The following is a 16,064-nucleotide window of genomic DNA, read 5'->3' on the forward strand; positions in this document are numbered from 1 at the left end:
GGATACTCTTAGTGTCCATATTTTTATGTTGAGTTAAAAAAAACACAGCTAAACTACTGACTTCTGAATTTCATTTTTTGTGTGTGGTTGAGTCTTGCATTGTATTTTATACTTGGAAATTAAGTGGATAATTACGACACTAGTTCATCACCACTACACACCATAACATCTTAACTGTAAAGTGAAGGGGCCTAATGGACAAATCATTTAAGAACATTTCCAAGGTTCTGCGCATTACTTGCACAGTAGTTTGCAGCAAATGTTGGTGGCTTAGAGATGAAGTACGCAAAGAGCTCATATTATAAGATAACCCTCACACACTTCTACAAAGGCACATAAGCAGTGAAAATACACAAGGCGTCCTCTGTTATACGCAGGATGAAGTGATACCACTTCCTGTTTGTTGTAGTGAAGCCTCAGGCAAAAACGTCTGTATATCTTGGAAATGCAAGTTATCCCTTATATTTATATGACAAAGAGAACGACACTTCAAAAGACCCTCCATTAACTAAAGAATTCCACAGAATGGTTCATTATAAATAATAGGACAAGTTCGTACAACACTGGCAACAGCACTAGGGCTACATTAAGACTATGTAAAGTACAAATATTTCTAAAAGCTCAACTGATCGGAAGATAATCAGGAACAACCCCTTAAAGGCAAAGAATCTGCAATTACTGGCGTAGACACACTTTCACCTACAAGTTGTTTACGACAAACAAAAAATTACATAGTGATCAGGAGATAGTTGGGCAATGATCATCAGTAGTAACATGCAAGTATGACAAAACCGTGGCACTCTAGAGAGTCTCCCCAAGTTTGTGTGCTTGTATCAAGCAAATAATTCAGATGTCATGGAATAACCTCTCCCCCCCCCACCAAGATCTCACCTATTGCCTCATTCAGGCCTGATCCTTTGCATAATAAAAGAAAACCTGTGGAACTAATCCTCACAAATCTTTTCTGCTTTTTTTTGCACATACCTTCAGGCAACGCAGGACACAAAATGCTTCATTTGCATCTTTAAACTGTACAAACTGTGAAAAAGCCCTTTTAGCTGCAAATGTAATTACATCTCCATTTCCAGAGGAGAACAGAAGGTTAAATAGCCCACTCAGATTCATAGTAACTCATCTCTATTCTTGCACCTTCCCCTGCACAATGGGCCAGGAATGCGGAAGGCCAGGCAGCCAACCTTACAGCTTTGGTATAGTTGAATTCGGCAGTGGAAATGGATGTAGCTGTTGATTATGCACTGATTAAGGGCCACTAACACAAATAACTACACTTACTTCACCCTGACAAATCCTCCCTGCCCCCGATGGGGGGTAGGGGTCACAAGAGTGACTGAATCAAGACAGTAGGGATCTTCTTCGGGTAAATGTGATACTGAGACTGAACCTAGACTGTCCTGTAATAAAGGCATTAAAGATATTATATGGAGCTTTAGTTTAAATCAAACCATATTTAAATCAGATGACTGAGTTATAATCAGCCTTTCCCCAGCACATGTTCTCTAGCTTTCCCCTTTTCATCTTAAATTGAAAATTCTCAAATTACATTACGGAAGCTGTGTAATAGAGGTCAATGTACATCCGGTTAATTTTGCCCTGAAAAACTTATTGTGTAATTAGCCACGGAATATAAAGATACAATAAGAATCAAATGACCTTATCCGCTGTCATTCTGTGTATCTGCCATTCACCATTTCTGCTCAGTGTTCCCGTGAATTAACACAATTACTTGAAAGTGGGAACGATGACTCAAGACACATTTCAGACCAATACAACAGCTCACCACTTCACAGAAGTCACAGCATCAATAGGAAGTGAGTATTCCCAAAAAGATCAGGCTAATGCAGCCTACCGCCATGGTGTGGCACATGTAATCACATAAGGTCATTTTGTTTGGGAAGAAAATATCACACGTATGATGTTATAGAAGTAATAGACTACAGGTAAAACTACAAACACAGCCTTAAATGATCATATTCCATTTGTCAGTAGTTAGCTCTTCTATTCCATGTTTCCAGCAATAATCTCTCAAAAGTTTACATGCTTCATTTCTCTCGGTGTTGCACTGCAGCCTAAAAGGATGAAGGAAATCCATTGGTGTAGCGAGCTCACTTCTAACCCTAATGGGAACATCTCCACTTCCACTACAGCTAGAAATTACAGATAAACTTTTTGAGGGTTCCATCTCCATGGCAACGGGTTACAGTGTTGATGATGTCGCCCTCATAGTCACTGAAGTTCCAGCATATCAGGATGCAGATTGTTCCTCCATGGGTTTTTACAAAGGGGGTATTTAACACATATTTAGCTGAGAGATGAAACACAGATGGGCATCTACTATAGCACCTTTTAAAAACCTTTATTCACAATATCATGTTACTGTTACAGTGGAAGCAGATTACTGCTGTTTTGTCTTGCAATATGACACAGGCTATAGAGCATTCGACGGAATAATACATTCTCAGGTCAGGTTCTCCATGAGAAGCATTAAATACAAAATGGACAAACAAGCATTAACAAAAGTAATGGCTGACTATGCAGATCAGATAAGGGGGGGGGAATGATCGCACTTAACAGCCTGTTGTAACTCAATTCAATAAATTACTAGGATATTTTGTTCTTTAAAAGAAAAAGTAATTACACATTTCAGAATACGTCATAGCTGAAGCAAAAAATACCCTTCCCATTCGGAAGTAAACAAGTCGCTCATTAAGATGCTAATTTTCCCAGCAGGAATGTTGAAATGTTTTCCCAGCGGTATGTTTGCTACGCGCTCTCTCTCTCTGTTTCAGGCAACAGAAATGTTTAGAAACGTACCGTTCGGCGGCCCTATTCCGCCACGGCGGCCGCGGCTCGCCTGCGAAAGCCCACAAGAGGGTAAGCGTGCGGGACGGTGGCGGCCCAGTTGAGGCAGGACGTGTTTAACATGTCCGTGCCGCTGTAGAACACGCGCCTGAAGAGAGCGACGACCCCGTGCCTTTGCCGCGCTCTCCTGTCGCCCGCGTGAATCCCCTCCGTGCTGGAGGACAAGGCCGACAGGTGACCATAAACAATTAATCAACATTTTGACACGGCTCCATCTGCTGGGGCCAACAGGGACTGGAGGGGAGTCAGTCACTCTGCAGACACTTCTCAGGCCTCACACAGGGAAGCGTGCCGCACGCCGGCAGCAGAAAGCACAGATCACCTTTTACCAGCGTCTCTCAAACAGGCAGAGCCGTGTCAGGGCGATATGGAGGGCGGGTCAGCTTTCAAGCTCAAAGTTCAGTCCAGTCCAGTCGAAAATGAGGAGTTGATCAGAAAAAGCATTAAAAATCAGTCAGTCATTTCAACCCTGTTATTTATAATAATTGTGGGGGGGGGTGGGGGGTGGGGGACAGGACATCAAACTGTTCTGTCATATTTCTGAACTTTAAGAGTTGATATCTTCAGGCACTGAGCATGAAATGAGACATATTTGGAGGAAGATTAAAAATTTTTGTATTTTGTAAAAATTACAATAAGTAAACATAACAGAAATCCATAATAAAAAAATACAGAATGGTAATAAGAAATCAATATTTTGAGCATTTTACAAGCTTGTAACTTGTGTATTTTCATTCCCTTTCAGGGGAATTTGGCAAATGGCTGTCTGCATTTTAAAGACATTGCCTAAATATAAAGCAAACTAATTTGGAAAATGTGGAATCCTTCCCACCCAGGGTGTTCCACAACCTTATGCCGCCAGTGATAGGCTCCAGACCCAGAACCCCCAGCCCCCCCAAAATGATTGGCTTAATGGCTGCATGGATGGCTTTATGACTTTAAGTAACTCTCTCAAAATTTTGCACATGGTATAAAGAAGAAATATCACAAACTAAAATTGAGTCCTCGTTTTGACTGTACCCTCATCATTGGGGCAAAGCATCTTTTAGTACCAATGGGACGACATTGACGTTTTAATAAGAAGCGCACTGAGCAACGTGGCTGTGGGAATGAGTGTCACGCCCACCAGCGGCTGATTGTTCCAGAGGACAAGGACAATACGAAGCGGTGACATTCAGAGCAGTGATGTGCCCCTTACAGCAGGAGTCGGCATAAGCTGTGACTGCAGTCATCCATCACAGGGGACCAACAATGATGCTGGGCCACAGCTTTTCTGACATGCAAGCGCACGGACATACAAGGAAACCTCCAGTGAAACAGCCATGTGATCCAGTAGTCGGTACATGACAAATGCACCCACCATTTTCGCAGGAAAAAACAAACAAAAAAAAAAAAGTATATTACATGCCTGAAAACTGCTATTGCCACTCTCTAGGGACCCCAGAAAAATAAATACAAGCCCAGAAGCAAATATTCACGAGGATCCCAGTCATCTGATCCTGGAGAGCAGCGTCAAGGCCTTCGCTTCCATGGAGTCATTACGTCAAAATGAGAGACAGGCTACCCATCGACGGGGCAGAGCAAACCGGGGGAGATGCATCGTTTCTCTGGCAGGACTCACAGTGCTGCTTTTTCATAAAGCGGGAAGCACAGAGTGCCAGAGAGAGACCGGCCATTTTTAAAGTCTAATTAACACTATAAAAGGACTACGCTGAATGGGTGTGTAAAAAAATAAAAATAATAATAATAAATGATTGGGGTAGGGTGGGGGACTTCAAATTAATCCACCATATTTATCAACCTTAAAGGCAACAATAGTGCAGTCAGCTGGGAACTCTGGGAGTAGCTTTGGACTGTCTGGAACGCGATATGCAGAATCCATTTTTGTTCTTCCATTTGCTCCGTGCTCTATGAAGCACCACAGCATGTTAGAACTGGGGAGCACAGATTAAATACCCAGGAAAGAAAGTTACAATAATACCTCGATTAGGAAGTAGTATGTTTATCTACAAATCAACCCATAGACATAGTACATGAGAGACGATAATCAGCTATAACAATGCATTTAGCCCAAGGGTGGGCAGTCTTATCCACAAAGGGTCGGTCTGTATGCAGGTTATTGGGATAACCTTTAGGTCAGCCGTTCAAACCCAGGTGTGAGGTCTCTTCAGCCAATCAGTCCTCTAATTAGTAACCTAATTACGGAGTTGCAGTGAAAACCCACACACCCAAGGGCCCTTTATGGATAAGATTGGCCACCCCTGATCTAAGACGTGGCACGGACACAGACCATTAAAATAGCACTGACCACAAAGGGCTTTTATAAAACCGTTCGCCCACAAACAGACACATGGACGCGGTTCTTTATGGGCACTGGGAGACTGTTGGATGATCATGCATCCATTTTCCATAAGCAATCACCCAGCACAAGGTCAAGGTAAGCCTGGACACTGTCCCAGGAAGCAGAGGGCAAGATGCAGGGGAGCACACCCTATTTCTAATGCTACTCCATCATAGAGCACCAGCACATCCACGCATACTCAATGGGAAACAGGGAAAAGTACAGGAGACCCATACAGACATGCAAACTCTGGGAAGGCGGTATTGCAATGTAAAACCACCAGGCTAAAACCGCAGCGCCTTCAGATCATCAGCAATACTACACTCAGTGGCCAGTTCATTACTCTTGCTGGCTTGTTAACAGAGAATCTCCCCCAAATGGCGAATCATGTAACTGTGGTTGAGTACATACAGCACACAGGCCGAGCTGAGAGGTTCCACCACAGTTTGGCTAAGCGTTAGGACGGCCAAGACGGCCAACCTAAGCGATCTCGGATGTGGTGCCGGTGTCAGACGTGGTGGTTCCGGGCACCGCAAAAACAGCCGCGCACCTGCGGTTTTCACGTAGTTTGTGGGGGATGTAAACGCGACACGTCTGTGTGAAAACACCGAGTTAATGAGAGAGCTAAGACATGGACGACCAGACTCGTTAAAGCTCACAGAAAGACCACAAGTTTAAACTAAGATCGGTACAGCAGTTTGGGAACCCCTTGCTTGCAGGACTGACCAGCCCTGTAAACTCTGTCCAATTCAAATGGCACCTTCTAAGGGTTTCAACTAAAATTACTTCCATTAAAATTAAGACTAATTTGAACTAGCACACAGTGAGTCTTGCAATTGACCATTTTGTGTTTTATTTCGTCCCCCACAGCACATGAACATGCTATAGCGCAATTTCTTAAGACTATAAACCCTGTCATACACTGCATTCATCAAACTTGGTAGAAAAGCACTTTTCTCCTTCATTAATTCAATAATTCTTTAAACCAGTGACCCAGCAATTTTCCATTTGCGAGTGCTTTTCACAGTATTAATGGTTAGATAAACCTAATTTAACATAAAAGCTGGGAAAAAAAATGTCTGCTAAACAGATTAGAGAGGCTGCACAGAGGACAGGATGTGTGATGCAGTGCTGAAAGACCATTACTTATGCATAAAAGATTGAGTCGGTGATCTAACAAAAAAGTCAGTGTTATGACTTTCGTCTTGTAAATTGTGCTATTTTACCGCAGACCATGAACAAATATTCGCCAAGCCGCCCAGCCATGCAACTGCTCACATCCTTGATCTCGCTTACCTCCTCACTTCGACTCCAGATGATCTGACGTAAAATCACATGGAATTTAATAGGATTTAGAAACGAGTCATTTAGAAATCAGTGTATATTCTGCAAAACTACTCATCCTCAATGCTTAACCTACTGGTCTCATTTGTTTCGAATCGAACCCCTCGAGTATCTCGCAGACGCTACGCCACCATGCATCCTCCATCAGCAAAATAAAATAAATTAAATGAAAGGACAGTACAGCAAACATGTCCGGGGAATCAGGAAGAGCTTGTGCTGTCACTGACTGCTCAAACAGTGGTGGAAAACTGCGAATGTGGAGAAAAGGCAAGTGCAAAACATACAGAGAGCGATTCATCCATCCTCCAACAGGACTGGGTGGTACATCGAATTTTTATGGTATATCGATATATTGTTAAAAAGGGATATGGGGTGACGGCGTGCACTTGATAGCAATACACTTTCATCGTGCGTTAAAATCAGGATGCTATTAAAGATTCGTCTAGAATCTAGACGAATACACAGATTACACAGAATCCCAGAATTCATCGTTACTTCAACATTATGATTGTCGTTAATGGATTGTGAACATTAAACTGTGTGTGTGTGTGTGTGTGTGTGTGTGTGTGTGTGTGTGTGTGTGTGTGTGTGTGTGTGATAATATAGACTGGCCTTGTACCCCATGCTGTCTGGGATAGGCTGTAGGCTCCAGATGGATAAATAAACCAAATAAACCATTCTGACAGACATCCTTCACAGAAGAGACAACCTTCACACAGCCGAAGCCAAGACAAAATCCCACACAGTCAGTATGGTAAAAACCCATCTACAAATATAAAAAGGTTTCTAATATACATTAATGTAACACTTCAAAATGACTGATAAACTTTATACAATTAATGGTTGCTAAGGGGATTAAAGATTTGTAAATGCTTCATACATGTACAAATCAAGGCACAGCTGGGTAACCTTTAATAACGATCAACCCCCACCCCCGAAAAGGCGAGCATCCCATTAATTATGGTAAACATACATAAACAGGATGCAGTAACTAGGATTAAACAATGACAAAATGGCTTTCATCTATAAAAATAGCTTTCATCTATGTCTAACACACTTAATTTGATTAATAACACACCACACAGCAATGCGAAAGGTATTCATAAAATCAAAGGTGTAGAATTTTAAGGCAAAAAGCCTCAGTAAACAGAACAGAAGCAGGCTTCCATAAATACTATTAACAAGAACTGCTGGTTCCATGAAGATCGTATGGCAATTCCAGGGCCCAATATGATACAAAACCACATCACATCACAGCCGCACGTATGGATACAACTGTGCTAAATCCTAATATTTTGACTCTCCAGACCTGTTGATTTTTCCCACTCATGACTTACACTTCATACTGCTCTGGATATCTGAATGCAGCAGAGCAATAAAGTACTTTTCTGAAGTTTCAAGTGTCCTTATTTGAGCTCTCTGACATCGTTCTTCTCTGACACCCTACTTCTCGGTCACGCGCTTAATAAAATTAAAACCATTGTGCTAAGAGTTACTGATTGCAGAAACAAAGGCCAAACGTTACACAGCAGAAGGAATATAAATGTGTAAAGAGGAGCTGGGTGTCCATTAGACAAAAGTTGTGAATATTCAGTTCTTTCCTCCTACAGACCATAAACTCACCCTTTTTGATGGCTAATTATCTGTCTTTAAGTGGCCCTAAGAATAAACGAAGCAAGGCTTCATATTCATTCGAAAACCTGCTTTCCAGGGGTCATTTTCTCCCTTCAGTCGACTTGTTGTGCTTCAGTTTAATCCAAAACTGATTTGGTGCATAATATTGTATTCGGTTCCACTTACACTTCACTCATATATTGCTTTGTTTGGTTTTAGTTCCTCTGTGAACTGCTGTTCATGTCAGGAACTGGTGTTAGAGTGAGACCTGCACTGCGCTCACTGCTCTCCTTCCACTACACTGCCTTATTGATTAAAAAAATAAAATAAAAACTTGCCAATCCAAATTAACACCATGTCAGAAATCCATTGAAGCTAAAGAATATCCGCACGGCATGATGTCCCATGCAATTCATGGGCCTACCAGTCAACAAGTTGTTTTGATCACCAAGGAAATGCATACCTCATTATACCATGGATGTCTGTGTGGCAAATACAGGAAGAATATCCCTGTATTTCAATACTTACAAACAAATGTAAAACTCTCACAACCAAAAGAATCGTTATGATCTTATGACAAAACCAGATTGACCAGTATGAGATTCCAGCCTCTTCTATTCCATGCTTGCTGTGCTCATGCCCTCTCAGTTGCTACACAGGGAGATTTAAACTGGATTTAGGTCAGCAAAGAGAGCCAGCTTGTGGGTGATACCAAAGTAAGATACTCAGCACATTTAGTTATGCGGTCAGCCAACACTTTAGTACAGTGGAATCATCTTACTGCTGCACGTTACAATCACACCTTCACCATTTCTCACTGGATCCAACATGATGGTAACACCTTGCGCGTCCTCAAACCATTAACGAAAAGGTTAATGCCACAAAAAGAAATACTAGATGTAACGAAATCGTCGGGAAATACATTTTCTTCATAAGGGCGACTTGAGAACAACACGAGTCCAGCTACACTGATCATTAAAATGTAAACGTCATGAAACCTTGAGCACATGCCTCACAAAACACCAGAAGGCAGATTTTCTATGAAAGGACTCTGCCCAAGACTTACCTTAGTCCTCATGAAATGCAAGGTAAATCAGGAAAATTCACACTTACCAGTCGACGAGCAAACTCTTTGTTTTCTGACAGGAACCCATAGCCCGGATGCACCTTTAAAACAAAACATTTTTTTTACCATAACTTTTTATTATGATGTAACACATCTAACCTGCTTATACAAATGCAGCAGCATCTTAGTTAGAGACTAGAATTTGAATTGTTACTACAATGCAGCAAACAAACAAAACAAGTTGTTTCACATTATGCCAATGAAAAAAAAATTCAAAGTCAAAAACATGATACCTTTTCAGGTAAATAACTCATATAATTAACGGGCCTGTGTTCACTTCTAAACCATAGTAGTTTGTTTAGTGTTTCGTTCGAGTCTCTACATGGTGAACATACTGCTGCTCCTAATTTGAAACTGGAGGATGAATTTTAATGCTGATCTGTCGGTTGCATTTCACCATATTTTCTCAGGTTAGCATGACATCCAGCCTCAACGCTGTAAAGACTTCGCGTCAGATCATTCGACACTAACAAGAACAAGAAAAAAAAAAAAAAGCTGGATAATCGTAACTTACTACAATAATTAATTACCTCAGCAATTAATTATTCCAAAGGCATTTTATTTATCGATGCATTAACTGTGTGGATGTCTCAGCTTAAGCAATTTAAAATTCATCGGGAACATGAAAGCTCAGGACGGCAAAACTTCCAAACCATATTCCGGCTATAATCTCAGTTCTCTCTTCTAATTCTCACACACTGAACTGCCCCCTGTGGAGTTTTTGTTTCTTGTTTCTAATGTACGCTTTCCAGAAAGCCCGGCTTTAAACTACACCCTGTAAAGGGAATAATGCAAATGTAGCCGCATTTACTGTTCCATTAATGCCTAAAACAAATATTTCTCTTAACACGGGGGGTTCTGGACGACGCAATTTTTATTTGTACATTGCTGTTGTTATACAGGCGGGCGGCGTGTATATGAACTGGGTTCCTGCGTTTTTTTTGGCAACAAACACACAGAATGCAGATTTATCTCAGCTACCAGCCCAGTACAGCTATATAATAACGCACCACAAGATCTGACATTCAGCAAAGCGCCGCATTTCTACACTCTGTGGCATTGTTTTCCTTTTTTGTGTCCATATTTGGCTTCTCTTTCTCCCTCCCTCCCTCGTTCTCTCCCCCCCCTACTCCCCTCAGTCTCCTTTTCCTGCAGTGGCTCAAATTTGGGCAGAGGCCAGAGATCCTCCCTGTTGTGAGAGCTGAATCCAGCGGCCACCTGCAGCAGCGGCCACCAGTGCGGGCAGACATCGCCGGCCCCTTTGATATCCGCGCTCCCGCAGCCCCGCTCACATTTGCACCCGGGCACCGAGAAAGCGCCCGCTAAAGTGGGATATCAAACAAGGTCTCCGGCTCTTTCTCTCCGTTTTTTTGTCTTTTTTTTCCCCCCTTTTTTTTCCAGGGTTTTGCATTTGGGGGTATGTTTAAGCCTCTGCAGCAGCCAGACCCCGGACCCTTTTCAGACTCACAGCTTGGGCTCTCGTCTGCCTGATGGCTTTCATGATAGCGTCCATGTTGAGGTAGCTTTTGTTGGAGGGAGCTGGGCCCACGCAGATGGCTTCGTCTGCCATCTTCACGTGTACCTATGAACATGAACGCAGAGGAGCCCACATTAAAAGGCAAAGCAATTTCAATTTTAAGTATTTAAAAAAAAAAATTTCATACAGAAAAAAACTGGAAAGATGCACGACATTATTAATAGTGTATTATTACATTTCCGTTCCCCGCCTTCCGCTTTCAATCCATGCCAACGCCAACAAGCAGACATTTGAGTGCTAATTAACAGCTCTAGGGTTACAGAGGAAGCAGCCCGACAATTATTTATTGTGTAAACAGAGCTTCCTTGAAAATGTTTGGTGTTTGGCCTCCCTTGTTTTGCGAACACGCTGCGGCAGTAACGGGATTTATAAGCCACGACGGGCAACACGCGAACCCTCGTCGCTGATGTCGCTGATACATGCGTACTGAGGCGGCGACAATCGTGGGGAGCTAGAGGCCAGCACCCCAGGAGGACACAGATAATTACACGAATTGACTAAAAGGGATGCGATGAATATCCCTTCACAGCATCAGATCAAATTAAAGCTGCTTCTTAAGAGTTTAATAAGAATTTGCTACGGCAAGAAAACGAAATACATTCGGAAGAGCACTCCAGATCACGTATTTAAAGGGATTTCATTATTATTATTATTATTATTATTAATAATATCCTGGTTTTAATGCGCTTCCTTTCAAATCTTAGATACATAAACGTAAAAGCTTTTTACAAAACCGTATTTTATCACAGAAGCTAAAGAGCAATTGAAGGTTTGTTATTTTGACAACTGCCAGACCAGATCTTAAACTATTCCTAATAAGAGTATAAAGGCTGATAATATGTCCCAACCTTGCCGTGTAAACGCACGCGCACACACACACACACACACACACACACACACACACACACAGACAGAGACAGAGACAGACACCTGAAGAGCATGTGGTGACAGAACTTCAGCTAATTATGTGACAGACAATTACACTCTGGGGAGAAATTCCTGGGAATTACTATCAACAACTGGATCAACACCACGGTGAAGAAGAGGTGTTTATGGGCCAGTTGTTCACCACTTTTCTTTTTACAGAGGTGCCAAAACAAGCCACTGCCTCCAGTTTTTACACTTTTGAGGGAACAGGGAAAATGCCCAGCTGAAAGTTACACAGTGTAAATACTGAGGAGTAAATACTTTGGTTATTTTTAAGCATAACAGTTTAAATCCAAACAGTTATTCAATAAGAGAGAGAGGTCAATTTCATCAAGTCAAAAAAACCTTTACCAGTCATAGCAAAACAAAGATCACAGTGAACAAATAAGAAAAGCACCAGTTTTGATTTCCCTTTTCAGAAATTGACCACGTACACACATTGCTGCAATACTAATGTATTTACATGTACTACAATGTCTCTATTTCATTTTGCGTCAGGTAATTAACCACAAACACAGATAAAAATTATGTCAGGAATTCATGTTTTATTATTCAAAGCTTTGGGGCTGTTCCACGTCAGCCAGAGCTTGCTCTATGCCTCACAGGGGATAATGTAACTCGCATCAAGCAAATTAAAGGATTAATTTTCCAAATTGTTAATATTTTCTGAACCCTAAAAGGACACAATGAACTTTCAAACAACTGTCAGCAATAACATGTCAATATCATATTCTTCTAAACAATGCAGAGCTGCCTAAACTTTATTACAACACAGAAAACCAAGCAAGTCATCTATTTTTTCTGTGCCATTATTTCACTTTTCTGGTTATATTTATCAACACACGAGAGGCATAATTTATACCTAAAACCTGTGCTTTTACAGACAATCAGATGTTCCCCATTTGGGATCAATAAAGCATGTTTTTCTTTTTAGATTAATATCCCTCCCTGAAAGGCAGAACCATAACCAGAATCCTCACAATTTTTAAACACTATCCAGGAAAAGTGGAAAAAGGCTATAGAATGTCTAAATAAAGTACTCAAGTAGTAGTGTTACAAAAAGGTAACAATGTGGTATAAATGTAAATCTTGTACTGAAACTGAAACTTTGTGAAACCGAATACATTTAGAGTTAAACAAGTGCCAGCAGAGAGAAAATGTAGATGAAAAACCAAATTTGGTCAGAGACACCAAGTGGCAAAAAGCAAACAAATGTTTTATTATATCACAGATAATCTTGTCTTTAGGGTATTCCAATAGGAGCACTAGGGAATCCAATATGCTGCAAGTTATTTCACGGCGAAGAACAAGTAAAGATACCTATCAATGTACCCAAGCAACAACGTGAATTTTCTTTTGACGCAAGAGATTCTGTAACATGAATCAGTTGCTACTTAACAACTACACTTCACTTCACAAGAGAATAAGACTGAGATACAAAGTTATTTACAGTGCAAATACCAAGGTCCTTGGACAAGCAATACTGGTGGGCTGGGGGAGAGTAGTGTGTCTATTGGAAATTACATATGACGTAGAGACAGACCTACAAAAGGTCTTCTCTACCTTCAGCCTCAATTTGTCAGTGTTTTTCAAGATCTCCTTTCAAAAACTATTAGCAGATGCTCATAAAGGCCATGGCATTTAACCAGCGTAAATGCCCTTCTCAAATTCAATGATTTCCACCTACATTTAGACCAAACCAAAAAATGTGCAAATAAACAAATCCATAGCGATTCATTTGGTCTCTCTGCTACTTTCATACCTATAAATATTCAGTGTTTCTCCAATGTATTCCTCTTGAACGTTCACATCAAAACTATTACTGTTTCTCACTTTGCATTGAGTGAAGCTTCATAATCCTCTCAAAGGCAAATCTTTGTATTTACACGGTAACATTTTACCAGGCATCACAATATAAGGAAGCAAGAGACTTGGAAAGCACCGTTTGTATTTGCACATATTTTACAAAGAATACATTTTACTCAACCACAATTCCACCGAGCTTTCATGCTGAACTGATGTGATCCTTATTCAATGTAAATTTGCATGGTTTTCAATTGCATTAAGTACAGTGATACATTTTTAACTACTACCAACATCGCCTAAATCCTTTTGGTTCTGACTGTTCATCAGGCCGGTTGACGAAATGTAGCATGCAGTTGTGAACAGAAAAGGAACTGTATTAATTTACGACTCGAGCTAAGCTGTTAGACAAATGTTGTGATTACTTAACTGTGCCAGATTTCCATTTTATTGCAAGATGGCTAGATCTTTCGGGGTGCCAATAAAAAAACATCCTGCTATTTCCTAGAGATAAAATTAAGAGGTTTTAGCACAGAGGTTATACTGCAATGGTTGATACCAACTCCACCATGAGCTGTCGTTGGCAAGCAGACGCTCTGCATGCAAAGCTGCGGTAGAGTCCTTTCCCCTGAGATGCACGAGCACAGCATGTTAACCTGTCAGGGCGTTTTTTAAGGACTGATTGCTAAGCCCCCTGTAGTTTGAGGTAAACTGACAATTTTCCATCAGCGGGGAATGAGGCTTTATTAGTGATGGGGGTGGGAGAGAGCAGTAAATACTTAAAGCAAGTCCACCACCCCATAATAAACCCTTATGCATCTCCGCCACTTGATTAAAATTTCAGATCATTGAATTGCACCCAAGACAGGGCAAATAATAGCAACAACAATAAACTGCATCAGTGCACTAGTTGAAATACTATGAGAAACAGACTCACTGGCTAAGCCCAAAATTTAGTATTAAAAAGAATTAACGGCAAAAGCTACATAACACACACATACATACAGCTACTAAAAATAAGCACGACCCCAATAAGAGATGCTGTCAGCAGAGACAGAGACTGGGGGTAGTTAGAAAACCAGCATGGGACCCATTTAATCCAACCCTTGATTAACTCATCGCCTGTCCACTAGTCCTAAAGACATGTGCTAACATGTCATAATCGTCATAATGCTCATCAACCCCTGCGTTAGCTCACCAGCTCCTTGATTAGGACTGAATTCCCAGAAGGTGCATGGTTAATGCCCAATAATTCTCCTTAGCCTCACACCACGGTACCACAGGCCCTTGAATTAAATACAGAATCTCTAAAGGAACTAAACGCGTGTGGACAAATTCTCCGTAGGTTTTGTACTCATCCTGACAACATCCCACCCATGAGCAACTGACCCCATCTGCCTTTCCACCTGCCGCCTCCTACAACGACCACCAACCTTTCTTGAGGTGTGGGGGGGGGGGGACTCAACATTCATGACTATTTCTCACTAAAGAAATATTTCATTTGGTAATGTAGGCGACTAGGGCAGAACGAAATCCAACATAACCCAACTGCAACCTGCTAAAACACAGCAGACTTCAAATGCACCCCCAAAATATTTCATCGTATTTAAGGTCATGGCAACATCACCCATGAATATTAAATCCTCTTACTTATAATAAAGGAGGAGGATGGGGAATTGTAGGAGACTGTCAACAACGTCTCACATTTGTCTGTCAAGTGCTGGAGGAATGGGACCTTCAAGAGACTGGGGAGGGGGCAAATCCAGAGAAGCGAGACACTCCGCTCCACAAACATGAAAGTCTGCATGGAGAGTAAAAGCGTTCATTTCATTTGCAGTGCAACTCCGTTTATTTAATGCCTGCTTTTAGGTCACATACTCTAGAGATGAGATGCACAGAAGCACTGGAGACTTGTCACTCTTTTAGGGGACGTATTAGCCGTTTATAGTCACGCCTCTGCACCAGAATGGTCCAAACCATTAGCAGAAGACTTTCATCTCTGTAACACTTCACGGCAATCTGTAAGTAAAACACATGAACGCAGGTGCCGCATACCAATTCGAGTGAATTTTTAGCATCTCTTCACAACAATCTTGAATGCCAAGATCGCTAAAATATTCCATATTTTTCTATTTTCTAGTTTCGTCTTTTCTATCTGTTGCACGAGATGTAGCAGGTTTCAGGCAATTAGTCAAGGGTTTGGGCCTGTAAGTGCCACATTTATATTTGGAGGGATGGGGGTGCTATGCTCACATTCTCCTAACACACTCATTGCACAAATGATACAAAGAAATATTGAACAGAAGTACAAAAAAAACACTGTTTGCCATCCAAAACAAAAAGTAGAGGAAACGTGACTACCACTATTTTCGACCACGAGAAACGCCCTGATATATGGCAACAAAGTACAAAAAATGTTATCACTGGCGAATGAATATTAAAAAAATTTAACCCTGTGCTCAGTTAACCCAATTCATGGCAACAGAAATGTA

The 16,064-nt window shown here is 41.3% G+C and overlaps 1 protein-coding gene across 3 annotated transcripts in view; it reads right to left on the reverse strand.

Annotated features, from left to right (window-relative positions):
- pcca (propionyl-CoA carboxylase subunit alpha) overlaps positions 1–16,064 on the reverse strand; it is a 113,303-nt gene that overhangs the window by 79,888 nt on the left and 17,351 nt on the right. For all 3 annotated transcript variants that reach the window (XM_049007108.1, XM_049007118.1, XM_049007128.1), the window contains exons 6-7: positions 10,774–10,887; positions 9,293–9,346 (exon numbers count right to left, since the gene is read on the reverse strand). In XM_049007108.1, coding sequence (XP_048863065.1) covers positions 9,293–9,346; positions 10,774–10,887 — 168 coding nt within the window. The remainder of the gene's footprint in view (positions 1–9,292; positions 9,347–10,773; positions 10,888–16,064) is intronic.

This window comes from Brienomyrus brachyistius, chromosome 1 (genome assembly GCF_023856365.1).
Source record: "Brienomyrus brachyistius isolate T26 chromosome 1, BBRACH_0.4, whole genome shotgun sequence".
In the NCBI taxonomy this organism is placed as follows: Eukaryota; Metazoa; Chordata; class Actinopteri; order Osteoglossiformes; family Mormyridae; genus Brienomyrus; species Brienomyrus brachyistius.